Below are 15,996 nucleotides of genomic sequence, written 5' to 3'. Positions count from 1 at the left end.
AATTCAATACATGTTCTAGTGGACGTTGCGCAAAATATAAAATGCCAAGTATTTTTTTTATTTAAAAATGTGTAAATTTGTGGTATATATATAAGTGAACACAAAGAAGGGGTTGAATTTTATCGAGATTAATATTTCTTTTGAAAATATTTCTTGTCTTAACTGTTATTGCTTAATTAATTGGGGTGATATTAAGGTCTGATATTTCAAAGCAAATTAACTAAGTGACTATCAGAAATAGCCAGCAAAAATCAAGATTGCTATGGTTTTCATAATAGAAACTAGAAATCACAGTTTGTATTTCCCTCTAACAACTTTCTCTACACAAGTCACCTGACTTTAAAACTTAAAGGTTTAGTCTTCCTCTAGTACTCAGACTAATTTCTGCCATTAGGGCTTTTCGCCTCCCAGGTCATACCTTAATAATTCTTATCATACCCTGGATGTAGTAGGTGAACTTCACTGTATCTTAGATCCTTTAACTTCTCCACTGAGACACATACTTGCCTAAGGCCCTATTAGCGTATGGATAACCTTAAATCATTATTCCTTGCCCATGTGGCTCCCAAATTCTCGCCATTAGATTTTCTGACACAGTTCTTTAACTTCAGTCTTTCAATAATTCAGTGCCTAAATATGGCCAGGCTTTTTACCTAGTTTGTACAATATATATCTACCCTGGCAAGTTTAGCTTCTAGCCCATCTAATCAGGTATGCTTTTTCTCAAAGTCCTGACACCCAGCTCTTCAAGATCACTGTTGTCTTGAAGAAACATCATTACCCATGCATGAGTTCTGTGTTATAATAAATTTGTATTCCTATGAATAGAACATGTCAAACATTTTGACTGCTGTGAATTTAAAGAAACTTGACCAAAAATGAATAGATGAACTTGATATCTAGACTTTTAAAATATCGATTTAAATTTTGCTTTTGTAGTTATTAGTTCTGGTTGTCAGAGCACATAATTTAAATTTTATAAGCTTCAGTTTTCTTCTTTGAACAAAGACGTTTCAAATACTTTAATTTTTGCTTCTATTCATAAAGAAGTAGTGACCATAATACTTGCCCTCTGTTGTAATAATTAGAAAACTAGATGAAAGTTATAAAACAATCATCACACACTGAAAAACAGAGAAGCACTATAGTACCTGAAAAAGAGAAAGAAAGGGAATCTTATAATACCTGGATTTCTATCTGGAGAAAATTTTTGGATCATGGTGCATGGAGGATAATCCAAACGGAACTTTAGAATTTTTAAATTTTGTAGTTGAAGAGACAAAGATGTTAGTTTGGAGTGAACAGAGCAGCTAGAATTTTTGAGCAGATTACCATAAAGAAGGGAAATACGTAGAGAAACAGCTCTAGAAATCTGTATAGGTGTTTCCCTGAGAAATTTGTTTGAATAGTAATCTTCACATGTGTAAAGTGAAATTTCACGTGGAAAAGAGTAATTACCAGAGAAACTTAAGTAGAATAATTCCCAAACCTTTTATAGGTCTGGAAATCTTTTAAATTCCCATCAGCCAGATCAGTGAATACTCATTGACTACATGCAGTACTCAGTCAAGAGTACAAAAGGCTCAAGTTGTTATAATAGGGATAACTCTAAAAACTACATCATACCCATTCTTTTTTTTAAGCAAGCATCAAAAAGATCATTCTGATATACAAGTAACTTAACCATCTCCCACACTAATTCTAATTACATCTACAGGAATAAACAAAATCTAGCATTTAACAAAATAAAAAACAATATCTAGGAACCGATCAAAATCACCGAACATAAGAAGAAATAGGATAATGTGACATAACCAGGAGAAAATTTAGTCAATAGAAACAGAACTGATAATGACAGATGACAGAATTAACAGACAGGAAGTTCCAAATGCTATTATAAATGTAAATGTGTCAAGGAGTTAAAGGAAAGTATGACTATAATGAAAGAAATAAAAAACAATATATCGAAATTATACTTCTAAAAACTAAAACTTAGATACCTGGAATTACAATTTCCCTGAATGGAGAAGGAAAAGTCAATGAACTTTAAGATGTAGCAATAGAAAATATACAGGCACCAAGAAAAGAGAGACTTTTAAAAAAGTAAACAGAGTGTCAGTGGCAGATGACAAGCCATTTAACATTCAATCTGAGTCTCAAAATTAGATGGTGGGAGAAGCAGGGAATAGAAAATTTGAAGAAATAATGGCCAATTTTCCCCCAAATTTTATAAAAGCAATACCTACTTTAAAAGGTTGTCATGAGTATCAAGTGAGAAAATGTGTGTAAAAAACATTTTTACTGTTCCCTTGTCAATATGAATATTTTTCATTGTTTATGAATATTTCTAGATAATTTTCATTCTTCAAATAAAAGGCATAAATAGGGGTATTTTGTTCAAATTAATCTTATATTCAGACATATTATATATGTGTAGTAATTATAATAAAAATTAAAATAAGAAGAGGAAAAAGAAGATAATTATTATTGTGAAATATGCTATGCCTGACCTTTTGCTAAGTGCTATGCACATATTATCTAGCTTAATCTTCATAGCAACCACATGCAGTAGCTACTAAATTTATTATTATTTTTCAAGTATAAAACATAATATTAAGAAAATTATATAATTTATTAGAGAACACATAGAAGAAGGTGCCAAACCAGAGCTTTCTACTCACATCAGTCTGAATTCAAAAGTATATCATTATATAGTTTCTAATATCTTAAAAGTTATGAACACAAATGCTACTATAGAGTTTATTTTAGCCTACACTGCTAGGTTTAAGAAATTTTTTACTGATTTGTATCTTTTTAATATAAAATTCAAACTCTTCAAAATGTATTCTGTAGATGGAGATAGTTTTCTATGCTCAGAAATCGGGCTACCATTTGTTTACAAGATTAACTTGTTTGCCAGGACGATTCTAGGGCCTTTTCTACAGTCATTAGAGTAATGGTTTATTTTTTAAGATAAAATAACCTTAGTTAATATTTGTCTGCATATGCTTTTGTCTAAATGATTTGAGAAATGAATTTTATACATGAAGAGAGAACATTTAAAAAACCTCTTGAAAACATTTAAACATAAATGCTGTCAGCAAATGTGAAGATTTTATCTAATAAATTATTTTCCTTGTAACTATGAATACTTGTTATTGCACTCTAAATGTGCTGTTTAACACAACAACAAAAACAGTAACAATCTTAAATTCCAAAATATAAAGCTAGAAATGCAATGATTAATTCAGGCATATCTTTCTTACAGGTCAGTTTTCTTACCAGATATATTAGTGATAATGCAGAATATATAGTTATGTGCTATTCCAATTTTCATCAGAAATAAGGACTTTTATTTAAGTCAAAATTATTAATAATTATGTGAAAATTGTTATACTTGTATTTTATAAATCTCTGTCAAATAATTTAGAGGTATGTAAAAATTTACAATAAAAATAAATCCTAATACTTATTTATTGGTATTCTTTACAATTTTCTCCTGATAGGAATTTTTTTAAAAAAATAAAGAAAAGACAATGCAATTTAGGTATAGGCTAACTTATGAGAATATGTAAGTCCTCATTTATGTATATCTTTGCTATTTTAAAATTTACCCCCCATTTCCAAAATCTACTATCACAGTAAGCATTTGCTTAAAGAACTAGTCCATACTCCTCTAGAAAGACTTCACAATTTGATCAATTTTTCAGTCTTATCTTTCAACCATTCCTTTTTGCCCAATTCACAATACATGCCAACTAAACCACACGTTTTTCCTAGACCTCTTAGAGCTGTGCTTCTCAAAATTTAATGTGCATGTGAATCGCCTGAAAAGTTTGTTAAAATGTATATTCTTATGAATCAGGTCTTGGGTGGAGTCTGAAAGTCTGCATTTGTAATGAGTTCTCAGGTGATGATATTTTGCTAATCCAGGCACCACACTTTGAACAGTCAGGTGTTTAGAGTACTGCATGCTATTCTCCTCCTGCACTCCCTCCTCAGCCTCTTAAGATTACCAAGATGCTGTCCTCTCCTGTGGCCTTCTGTGTATATGCCTGTTCACAGGCTGAATGAACCTCTCTCATCTCATTATCAGAGAAAATTTTGTATACCTGACATCATTCTTCTGAAATTTTACCTTCATTTGTCTGTAGCCAATGATCTAAACTTTGAGAGGACAATTTATTATTTATTTTGATAGCTCCAATATATAGCATGATGTCTGGCCCATAACAAGTATACAATAAATGTATATATTGTAGAATAATTAAAGGAAGTGATTGAGAGAATGAAGAAAAGTGAATAGAAGGTAAGAGAAATGAAGGAAGGTAAAAATGAAGAATTAGGTACTGTGAGATCACATTTCACTGCAATTTTCAGTTAGCCCTTCAACATACAAAGCTTCTGCAGTGGAGAAAATAACAGGAATTGAAGCTTTCATTGCATTTTGCTGGGGAGGATCTTTCCTTATTTTGCTTTCTAAATGCCAGTATTTCTAGGGAAGATACAGAGATAGACACAGACTAATTTTTTTCTTGTGCCACAAGCACTTTTTACAATAGGCTTGCTAAAAAAAAAAAAAAAAAAAAAAAGATGAGCTCTTCTACCATTTAAATTAAGCACAGTGTTTACTGGGGATTTAAAGTGAATCTCTCTCCTTTTAGTGTAGAAAGCAGTTATGATAAAGGAAGAGAAAGTCCTTTGTGAGGACTTTCCCAAATATTTACCCCAAATATCTCCTAGATGATCAGTGCTGCAAAGGATGCTGCTGCTTTTATCTACCTTACTCATGTTTGGTTCCTGAAATGTGCCAGGTACAGAGCAGTGGAGTAAGATCTTGCCTCTCATAACATATTCTATATATACTGTTTTCATTTTAAACAGTCCCTTTGAGATGATGTTTTTACCAAGGGACAAGCAATCATTAGCAAAAAAAAAAAAAATGCTTTATATTGTACTTTTACTTACAGATTTAGGATTTAGCAAGAAATGCATTGAACTACTTCTGAAGACTTACTCAAATACAGATATTGGCATATGTGTGAGATATTCATCTATATTCGAATCTTTGTTCAATGAATTATTTTCCTTTATTGCAAAGGTTTGAAATAGCTAGTAGTAATTATTAGTTAACTTCTTCTTTGTCAACAGTAATTTTTTTTTTTTTTCTTTCAGGGTTTGAACCTGAGAAGATTGGAGACAGTACAAGGAGGGAGAGAGGTAAGAAAAGTCTAAGGGAGAGTGATAGGGAGGAAAAGAAAATGGTTAGTGTTTCAGTGATGACGTTGGTGATGGTGATATGATGATGATGATGATGATGACGAGGAGGTGGAGGAGGAGGAGGAGGAGGAGGAGGAGGAGGATGGTGGTGGTGGTGGTGGTGGTGGTGATGGGGATGTAGTACGAAGAATTTTGTATACATATATCCCATTCACTCTGGCCAAAGTGCATTTTACATGTTTGTTTGAATGTGTTATTTGTGCTTATTCCTCTGAAACAGAAGAGAATACTATTTCTCTGGTTAAGCAGGTTGTTTCTGTTAAAATGTATTTTTACAACAGCAGGACTCTCTGGACAAAGCTAAAAAGCCTTTTAAAGAAAACATTACTGGTAACAATGGTTTATTAAGAAATTAGCAAAATTCTAACAATGGAAACATTTTATGACACCAGGGAGCCTTCATTCTCTTGTCTAAGGCTACTGTATTGGTATATACCACTAGATTGGTATGCATTTTTAGTGTGAAATTGCTCTGGTGAGACTAGTGGTTTTAGAATTTATTGTCAATACTAGCTGCTTGATAAAGAAGGCAAATTTTTAATGGTACCGAACATACTAAAATATTGCATACACAATACATATTTTTATTTTCTAATTCTAATGTGCATACTTAACCATGATTAAAACTATTTTCATTCTAAATGTATAAATGTTGTACTTTGTGATTTAGATTGTGGGAGTGGAGGAATAATGGAATATTTAAGTCAGTAAATTAATATTTTCTTGTTGCCCAAAAAATAATTTTATTTTTTGGTGATATTGATATAACAATTTGGAGGAGGAGGGGCGGGGGGAAAAAGTAAAGATATTTTGTCTTACAAAATGAGAAAATAAATCTTTACCTCCCTTCCCAGCTGTGGTTTCTCTTTCCGTAAAAAGTTTTCTTCAGTATTAAATATGTGATGTTTTCCTTTTCTTTCCTTGCTATTATACTTTCAAGTTTTATATTTTTTGCATTTGACATTTTAGTTCCTAGTAAAATTGTCATTTCGAGACTCTTCCCATTTTATTGCTATTTTCCATCTAGATGAATCTGTCCTTTTTGAGGGACGCATAATAGTTGGCTCATATTGGCAGAAGAGCTTAAGAAGGTAAATACTAGATGTTTTTCATGGTAATAAGGACATGATCATCAGTAAAGGCAAAGTAGGGGGAAAAACAAAACAAAGTGTACTGTGTAAGGAAGATCTCGGCCACTTACAGTTTTGTAAGGGTAACTGCTTTTGCTCAGACATGACCAAAATATATCTACTTAGATAAAGAACTTAATTCATCACCTCCTAAATGAAAGTTCACAACCAAGCAGTAGTGCCGCAATTTATCTCTGCTGATTTGGTGCCTTTCAAGGTATGTACAGTTTGGAGTTATCCAGCTTCTCTGCTGTATTCTAGTCCAATAGCAAATACGTGTTCAAAGAAGGAAAACCTAAATCCATATACCGACGTAATGGCATTGCTAAATGATAGTGATATTCTTCATTTGTTTTATTAGGATTTTACTGCTTTTCATGTTATTTTTAAAAGCCTAATTACTGATTTTTATTGAAAAGAGTTGCTGTCAAATAGTATTGCTTATTTTTTCATTTCCTATTTTATATGCACTTATGGTTAAGGAGCATGTTGATAATGTGTTTTAATTTTTTTTTTATGTTTTTTTTCTTAAAACTATTTTGTGGTTTGTGTGGTCAACAATTTAATAACCTATAACTTAATACATACATCTGCATGGAGGGGACAACCTTGATTTGGGCCTTCTCTCTGAGGTTAGTGGAATAATTGTGAAGAAGGTAACATCAACAAATTAATGATAGCCCAGTTATGTCTTCTACATTTGACATGGAGTAAAATGTAAATGTCAACAATCAAAATTCAAAACAACCACTTCACCTCCTTTCTGGTTAACACAGGATTACTTGAGCATATTTCTCTTAAACATAATGCTCAATTTTCCTCATGATTATAAAGCTTAATATATGTTGTGGTAAGAAATGTTAGAGAAGTATCAGACAATTAGGTGAAATAAGTTGTGAAAATTGTTCTGCTGAGTCTCAGTGGTATGCGATCTGTAAACAAATAGTACAATGGCTGTCTTAAGAGCCTCCTGATCTCTCTTGCTTAGGGGCTATGATATGTATCTTTTTGATTCTTATTTGCTGTGTTCTGTTATTTGTGTGCATTTGTGTATAATATGTCTCTGATTATGTTAAATTGAAATGTGTGGATTTAGACAACTCTTATGCAAAATATTCTCTTAGAATCTATCACCCTAATGCTATCGTGATTGAGAATGATTTAATGGAAATGATTACTTCTTAAGATGAATTGATTAATTCAAATGACAGATATTCCCATTATGTGTTAATGAAGACAATACTAAGGACCTATTACCAGATACTTATAAGAATATTTAAGAGGTGTCATTTAAAATGTTCTATTTACCTATTTGAGATGACAATAGTTAGCCTATGTGTGGAAAATTGAAGCAGGCCATAATATACTATTTAGCTAGGTCTTAATTACTATTAAAAAACTGACTGCTAGATGAGAAAGCCAGATATGAACATTATACTCTGTATAAAAATATAAATTAATGTTTTTTTCTAAAAAAAATACAGATGAGTATCACCTACATCACTTGTATCATTGTGAAATATTTGAAAATAGATATGTTGTATTTTTAAAAGTTACATTAATATTTTTACATATTTATACATGCGTACTATGTCTAAATTGAGGTGACTGATCATAATAGCTAATAACAATTTTTTTTTTTTTAAAAAGGGAGATTAGTGGAGTGCTGTACAAACTGTGGTTAACTGATATTTCTATATGGTTAAAAACTTCCTGTCTATGGCCATGCCTCCCTGAACATGCCCGATATCATCTGATCTCCGAAGCTAAGCAGGGTTGGGCCTGGTTAGTACTTGAATGGGAGACCCTCTAGGAATACCAGGTGCTGTAGGCATTTTTTAAAAACAGAAAACCAAAAACTTCTTGCCTCCATGGGATCTGATAACTTATAGAAATGCCTCAGTGAAAATTTGGTATGACACATAATAAATCATTATTTTTTTCTCAAGAAATTTCTGTTCTTCCATATAATGCTTTTATAGTTAACTGTGATTAAAGCCAAATTACTATGAGTTTTCTTAAAATAGTATATAGTTTTGTCGCTTTAAATACTATTATATTTTCCCAAAGTACAGTTTTTTTTAAACTTATTACTTAAAAGTTCATCTCTGTGTTCATGTATTTTCATGTGTGCATATGTGCAGGGGCATTTTTAATGGCAGATTATTTCTACCTCCACTCTACCTACAATATGATCAACTATCTGTACTCTGGATATCTTATATCACATGATATTTGACTTTATATCATGGGTCAAGAGAACTAATTATTATGGTTAGATATCTAAATCACAGACATCTAATTTCAGAAATTGTACTGAATTTGGTAAGCTAACATGAGAGATAACTGTTAATGGAACTTTCGGTTTATGGCTGTGTTGTTGGAAGTTATTTAGATTTCAGAACCACCAAGACAATGGAAATACAACGCCAGTGTGTAATGATCAAAAAACACTTTTATATAATTGTAAACCTCATATCTCCCAAAGTGATGAATAGAAAAGCAGAGCTCATGTTGCCAATCTTCACCTGTATTTCTGAAGACAAGATTAATGTTTATTAATATTTATATGCTTAAATACTTTAGTTTTATACTCATAAAACATTATGAATATGCTTCTTAAACATCAGAAGAAAAATTAATATTTTAGATAATTTTAGAAGCATTTCTTAGATACATAAGCAAAAAAATTTTCTGTTGTGTTTTGGAAATGTTCAGTTGATTATAAGTGACCAAGACACTTAAAAACAAACACTTTTATATGGTGGATTGCAAGTATAAATAGATAGATTCTGACATACACATAGGAAAAAGTAGACATTTCAAATTATTAAAGCAGCTGATTTATGAATGCCAAGAAAATCATGAGAATGTCTTGCAACTTATCTGTTTTGTAGTCCAGAATGCTTCATTAACTTTCTCTATGGACTACAGTGTTCTCAATTTTTTTTTTTTTTGCCAAAAACCATAAATATGAAATTACAGATGATGTGAACTCCTAATATTTAAAGAAATAATTCTTAAGAGACATTTGAAAAAGGTAGACTGGATATTAAATGTTTAGTTGAATGCTATTTTCTAACCCTACTTTATATTTGAATGTATTTGTCATTTAAAATGATGATTCAAGGTTTTCTATTTCTATAAAGTATCACTTGAACATATGATATTCCTAAGGAAATTATTTCATTGTGATAAATAGTGGATTTTATGCCTTAGCTAATAGAGTTGGATAAACTTTTCATTGTTTATCCATTAACACATTATTTATATGTACTTTTGAGTTGAAAGGCATTTTTAAATTTGAACCCCTAAAGGGAGAAAATTCAAAGAATGAGATAAATTATATTTTATATTTAAAAATAACTTGTCTACCTAGAATAGTAGCAGAAGCATATTTCAAGTGGAACAAAAAAAAATGCAATTGATTTTTCTTTTCATTTATAACTTAATTAGAATTATTAAGTGGGTCTGGGTTATTGCTTAAGAAAACTTGCTATTATTTCTCCCAGGTCCAACAGACCACCTAAGAGAACTGTTTTTTTTAAAGGGATAAAAGAAGAAAAATATGTCAGTTCTAAGAATATAACTAAAATTGAACACAATGTATTGTTCTTGGAAATAGGAGTTAGCAAAAGGTGTTGATGTGCTCTTAAAATCTAATATTTTATATAATTTTGAAATTACAAAAGATAGTTATGTGTCATAAACTTTGTGCATAAGTATAAAATCTTCATTAAGAAACATTATAATTACCAGTTATCTTTAATAATTAATTTTTTCTGAAAAACTTCCATTTATATGTTTTCTTTATTGTTTAATATTCAAAATAGACTGAATGTTTCTACTTTTGTTCAAATTTAGCTATCTCATTTTTGGTTGCTGTAAAGTTTTGTAGAATAACAGACTCCTTATCACCTCAGTGATGACACAATTTTGGGGGGAAATAGGTATGAGCTAATATTATATTCTTTTTGAGATTCTTATTTTTATAACTAGAATTATTCAGTGGTTAACTGCCTATAATTTTGTATTAAGATATATCTGACTTACAGTTTGATTTTTATATCAAGACACCTTTTAAGGACTCAGTAAAAGAATCCCTATTTTTGTTCCCTTATTAGGATTGACAGACAATAAAGTAAAAGATTATTGTGCTTATAAATGAGTATTTAATTGAAAGAATTATGCTTTACAAGACCATAATTATTTCTGTTTCAAAATATTTTGAGAGGATAAAATGAATTAATATATGCAAAGCTCTTTGAGCAGTGCCTACCACGTAGGAAGAACCCGATAAATGGCAACAATTACTGTTATTGTTTTTTATGTCATTTGCTCTTCCCTTCATCTTTTCTTCTGCCAGAGATTTGAGTGTCACATGTTTGGGAGATTTTACAGTCTACACAGCCTAGCTTACATCATGGGAATCAATAATATCCAAGGCATAGCCTGACATTTTAAGGGTTTTACATTCTAAACTGGTTCTGAGATTACAAATTCCAAATAGGACACCAAAATCTACTTGAAATCCATAATCGAATCTCAAAATTCTTTAATTCCATATTTCTTATTACAGATGAGAGAAAAAATTATTACCTGTATTGTTTATAACATTATTTACAGAGAGCACTGCCTAAGACCTATAGGTTTCATAAGCTATTTTTCATATCTTTCATATTTTCAGAGTGATCTTCAAAATCTAATTCTATGCTATTAGACCATTGGCATTTCAAATGACTATCCAAAAGAAACCTTTCGATTAAGCAAATCTAAGTTTATTAGAGCTACTTCAGTAAGAACATACTTAGTAGTATCACAGAAGAGAAGGAATCCAAAGGATGTATATACCATTTAATTTCTTTCTTTCTTATTTTTTTTTTTTTTGGAAATGTTTGATTATGTAGATTAGAAATTTCTAGAGTATAGATATAGTAACAGAACAATATTTCCCAAGAGAATTAGAAAAAAAAAAAAGAGGAAAGATCGGAAGTGAGAAGGATCCAGCTTTAGACATACATGAAATCTTCATAGTTGAAGGATAAAAGAAATAATAGCTATTGGAAATTCATTGCGCACACATGCACATGTATTTTGAGAGCCACACACAAAAATATTTACGACAGGTTTAAAAAATAATTTTAACCCTAGTGAACTCCATCAAGCAACAAATTCAACAATCACATTCATGACAAACTTCCCCAAAATGAACTCTGCAATTTTGGATTGTACTGGGTGGAATTATGCCAGTTAGAGACATAGGCACAGGAGTTAAAATATAAAGAGGGAATTGGATCTTTAGAATCAAATAGATTAAGAAGACCACATGGAAATTTTGCTTGGGATACCTCCTGTCTCAAAAACCTCGGCCTAAAACCAGGCCGGGGGCCTGACAAACCTCCAAGCAAAATGAAACTAAGTAGAACCTAGCAAAACAATATTGAGAAAAGTCCGTATAAGGTTTTGAAAGACTACTAGAGGTAATTGTCTAAAGGATATCAGTCTGACAAAAACGTTGGAATTCATGAGTGGTTGGAATTAGATCTTTTCTTACCAACTCACGAAGGAGAGTCATGAAAATAGACCAACAGTAATTTTGCAGGTAAAAACATCTAGGACAAGAGTTTTCAAATTTGATTAGATAATTGAAGAATTACTTAAAAAGCATTCTTATCCCTAGAAGGTAGAAACTCTGCATTTGGGAGGTTAATAAAAAGAACTTTGAGTTTAGACCTTGTGCGGGGTTTAGTTCACTCTTGCTGTCCGAATGACTACTGAATAAGAGATTTCAGCAGCCTCAGAGTGACATGTATCAAGTAGAGGAGCTTAAGTCAGGTTTTACAAAGGTTTCAATGAAACATGTATCTCCAGTTTTTGACTATTGACACCACACACACACACACACACACACACACACACAGAGCAAAAGTAAGGTTTTTAGACCTGCTGCAATTAAAAAACAAACAAATAAAAACAACTCTAAATTAATAAAGGTTTAGTAGATCTCTAAATGGGGAGGTTAGGGGAGAATATTTAAAGAGTGCTAAGGTCCAGGAAGGATTAATTAAAGGCAAGTCTTGTAAGAAAAGGTAGATTAGGCAGACTTTATAACACCATAGCTTTGCACTGATGTGCACAACAGGTAAAATGAGTGAAGAGTCTGACTTCAGGGTTCTGAAATGTAACATTTTCTTCACTTATGAGTTTTCTTCCAAAATATTTCGATATAGGTAAGAATTTGTCATTTTAAAATGGATTTTACAAATCGAAGGCTAAGAAGGATTATAGTAGGACTCACTTTCTCATCAATGTGAATTAGAATATTATGGTTTTTTATAAGGAATATATTATTTTTAGAATCACTTAAACCTTGGAGTTTTCTTTGAAAAGGGGAAAAATATGATTTTTATTTTATGGTCTTATATTTTTATATTTTAAAGCATAGTCTCAAACTTGAGGATTTTCTTTGCGCATTGTTATTTTTTATTTGTGAATGCAATCGGTTATACAGTTATTCCTTTCCCTTTACCTATGTCAGTTAATATGAAAGGAAAATACTACTCCGGGGAGGGGTCTAATTGATTCACTCTGCTTTCATCAGAGAAGTATTTATTCATATGTAAATGAGATCTGTTATGACTCCTTAATTACAAATAGAAGTCAATTGCCACCTCCGAAATACACAGAAGAAAATAATATATATTTTTTATTACTTGATACTTATAACTTAGTAAGAAAATTACTTTTATGTTTGGATTTATATTTTCATGTGGAATAAATAGTCCCCATGCAAATGTTCAGTTATTGTCTTTGCGGATTAGCATATTAAAATCCTGCAAAGCTACAACAGGAACACATTGCTTCTCCTTTTTCTGGTGAACTTCACTGCCCTCCCTCTCTCTGCTTGGAAATATATCTCCAAATCTTTTTAAATTTTTTGGTCATCACTCCAGTTGAGGACAGTTATTTAACATTAAGTCCTTTTTCTGTTTACATACTGTCCTCAAATCTACTTTGAAACAGTTCTCTGGACATCGATGTCAATCAGCTCAATGGAAGAGGGGCAGTCCTGATTAGTTCCATTGCTGTCATTTAATTTGTATCACAGGACCTGCTCAGTCCCTTATTGGTGATGATCACCACATTGTTACTTAGTACATCATCTAGAAGCTTTGAGTAAGATAACTTAATAATAGAAAAAAATATGGACTTATGATTTTTTAACTCCTATGAAACATTTTACTTTCAAAATATTATAAAACAGTTGTTTTAATTAGATTATAAATGTAAAGATAAGAAAATTTCAGATTCACACAAATAGCAGTTATATTCAAAATAATACCTGTATGTAAAATTGTGATTACAAACTGTATTAGTTTGCTAAAGCTACCATAACAAAATACCATACTGAGAAGTTTTAACAGATTTTTCTCACAGTTCTGGAGCTAGAAGTTCAAGATCAAGGTTTCAGCAGATTTGATTTCTCCTGAGGCTTCTCTCGTTAGCTTGTAGATGGCTACCTTCTGGATGTGTTCTCACATGGTCTTTCCTTCGGGTACTCATGTCCCAGTGTCTGTTTGTGTGTCCAAATTTCTTTTTATAAAGTCATCAGTCAGATTGATTTGGATTCCTTCAAGTGGCCTCATTTTACATTAATTACCTCTTTAAAGGCCCTATTTCCAAATCTGGTCACATTCTGAGGTACAGGGGTTAGGGCTTCAAGATATGAATTTTGGGGAGACACAATTCAGCTTATAACATAGGCTACAAGTAATATAATTATACCATCTGTTTTCCTCAAAAGAGAAGCTTCCCCTTTGCCCTTAACTATTTCCTCAGGAGGTTAGTCTTTTCAATAACCTCGCAACTTGGTTACACTCAAATTCCAACCACCAACAGTTAATAAAAGAATAAAATAACACATGTATACAATTCCTTATCTGCAATTTTAAAATCTCAAATGCTCTAAAAACTGATTTCTTTTCCTCCCCAAAGGAAGAAAACTCCAGGTGATTGAATTGATTCACTCTGCTTTTGTCAGAGAAGTATTTATTTATATATAAATGAGATCTGTTATGACCCCAAAGGCAGCTCACTTGGTGGCCTGAATTTACTTATTCCCACTTAATAGGAAAATTCATAAGTACTGCTACAGAAATATCAATGTTTTTGTACAAATTTGTCTTTCAAACTCTACTTGGTAAGTTTGAAAGATGTAGTATATGTTCTGTATTATTATTTTAAAATTAGTGTAATTCTGAATTACCAGATACATCTGACCTTAAGAATTTTGGATAAGAAATTGTACATCTGCTCTAGGATACATTTCACTTGAAACCACTAGAAAAACGGTTTCGCATCTCTTCACCATAAAAATTTTGAATTACCCCTTGTTAAGTGCTTATCGTATGCCTATCAAGTGCTTATTATCATAAGCACTTAAAACATATTCACCCATTTAATTCTCACAACAAACCTTTGAAATAGCTACTACTATCATTCTCATTTCAAAAACAGTAACAAAATCAAAAAGCATTTAAAGAATTGTCTAAAGTCTCAAAATTAATAAGGATTCAAACCTAGGAACTATGACTACAGAGTAAAACTTCAACATTACACTATAACTTATAAATCATAGAAAAATACATAGATTTAGACTATTGATGTTTCTCAGGAGAATTATCTCAATAATTTTTAATTGCTAAACATTCATATTCTCTCTCCTCTCCCTAGCTGTCTTCCTGCCTACCTGTTTGTTGCATATAGGCATTATCTCATCTAAGCACATGAACACAGGTACTGTTTTGTTTTAGTTAGAAATTGATTACAAAGAATAGAAACCTACTTACAACTTATGTCAAACTGAATAGTGTCAGGTACATTTATTTGCAGTAATATTTCTTGACCTTTTGGAAATGAACAATAATCAGTTCTTTTTCTTTTTCTTTGTTTGTGCCTTAGTTCTATGTCATTCCTCTCTGTGTAAATTAGCTAGCTTCTTTACTTTTTTCACTTATACTTGGTTCCCCATGACTACCCCCAATGATTGTCTCAGCCATCTACTCTATAGTTGGATCAGTCACTTCTAATAAGTGATTATGTGGTATAGTTTCCCCTAGCTTGTCTGCGTAGTTCAAGCAAATAAATATACTTTAGCAACAGAAACTAGGATAAGAAAAAGGATTTGTTTTCTTTTTCTTTCCTTCTCTCTCTCTCTCCCTCACTCTCTCACATCATGTTCAAATGACACAAACATCATTTAATTCACCTTTTTAGTCTACCACTGGAGGAAAATACAGAATTTATCTGAAACATGCAGTTTTACAGTTTTCTTCTTAATTGAAGTTCAGTCCTTTGAATTAGGTTCTAATCATCACTCCAAAGTTAGCTTCTCAATTGTCCTGCTCCTCTAAATCTGTTACATCTGGAGGCAGGGGTCTTAACTTTCACTGATTAAACATAACATACCATAAAGGGAGATAAATGTTGGCAAAAAGTAAATTTTAATGGGACTCCTGAACATTAACATGGCATTTATTTATCTTTTGTGAACTAAAGGGAAGGGAATCGCAATATTCTACATGAG

The 15,996-nt window shown here is 31.6% G+C and overlaps 1 protein-coding gene and 1 pseudogene across 6 annotated transcripts in view; both read left to right on the top strand.

The window, feature by feature from the left end:
- The window catches only part of CCSER1 (coiled-coil serine rich protein 1), a 1,108,427-nt gene that overhangs the window by 742,281 nt on the left and 350,150 nt on the right, over positions 1 to 15,996 (top strand). For all 6 annotated transcript variants that reach the window (XM_016161106.2, XM_036226729.1, XM_036226731.1 and 3 more), the window contains exon 10: positions 5,176 to 5,220. In XM_016161106.2, the coding sequence (XP_016016592.2) occupies positions 5,176 to 5,220 (45 nt within the window). The remainder of the gene's footprint in view (positions 1 to 5,175; positions 5,221 to 15,996) is intronic.
- Positions 8,126 to 8,244, top strand: LOC118608776 (annotated as a pseudogene).

The sequence above is a fragment of the Rousettus aegyptiacus genome, unplaced genomic scaffold (genome assembly GCF_014176215.1).
Source record: "Rousettus aegyptiacus isolate mRouAeg1 unplaced genomic scaffold, mRouAeg1.p scaffold_m13_p_10, whole genome shotgun sequence".
Taxonomy (NCBI): Eukaryota; Metazoa; Chordata; class Mammalia; order Chiroptera; family Pteropodidae; genus Rousettus; species Rousettus aegyptiacus.
The sequence above is the reverse complement of the archived record's forward strand: the minus strand, read 5'-3'. Positions and strand labels throughout refer to the sequence as shown.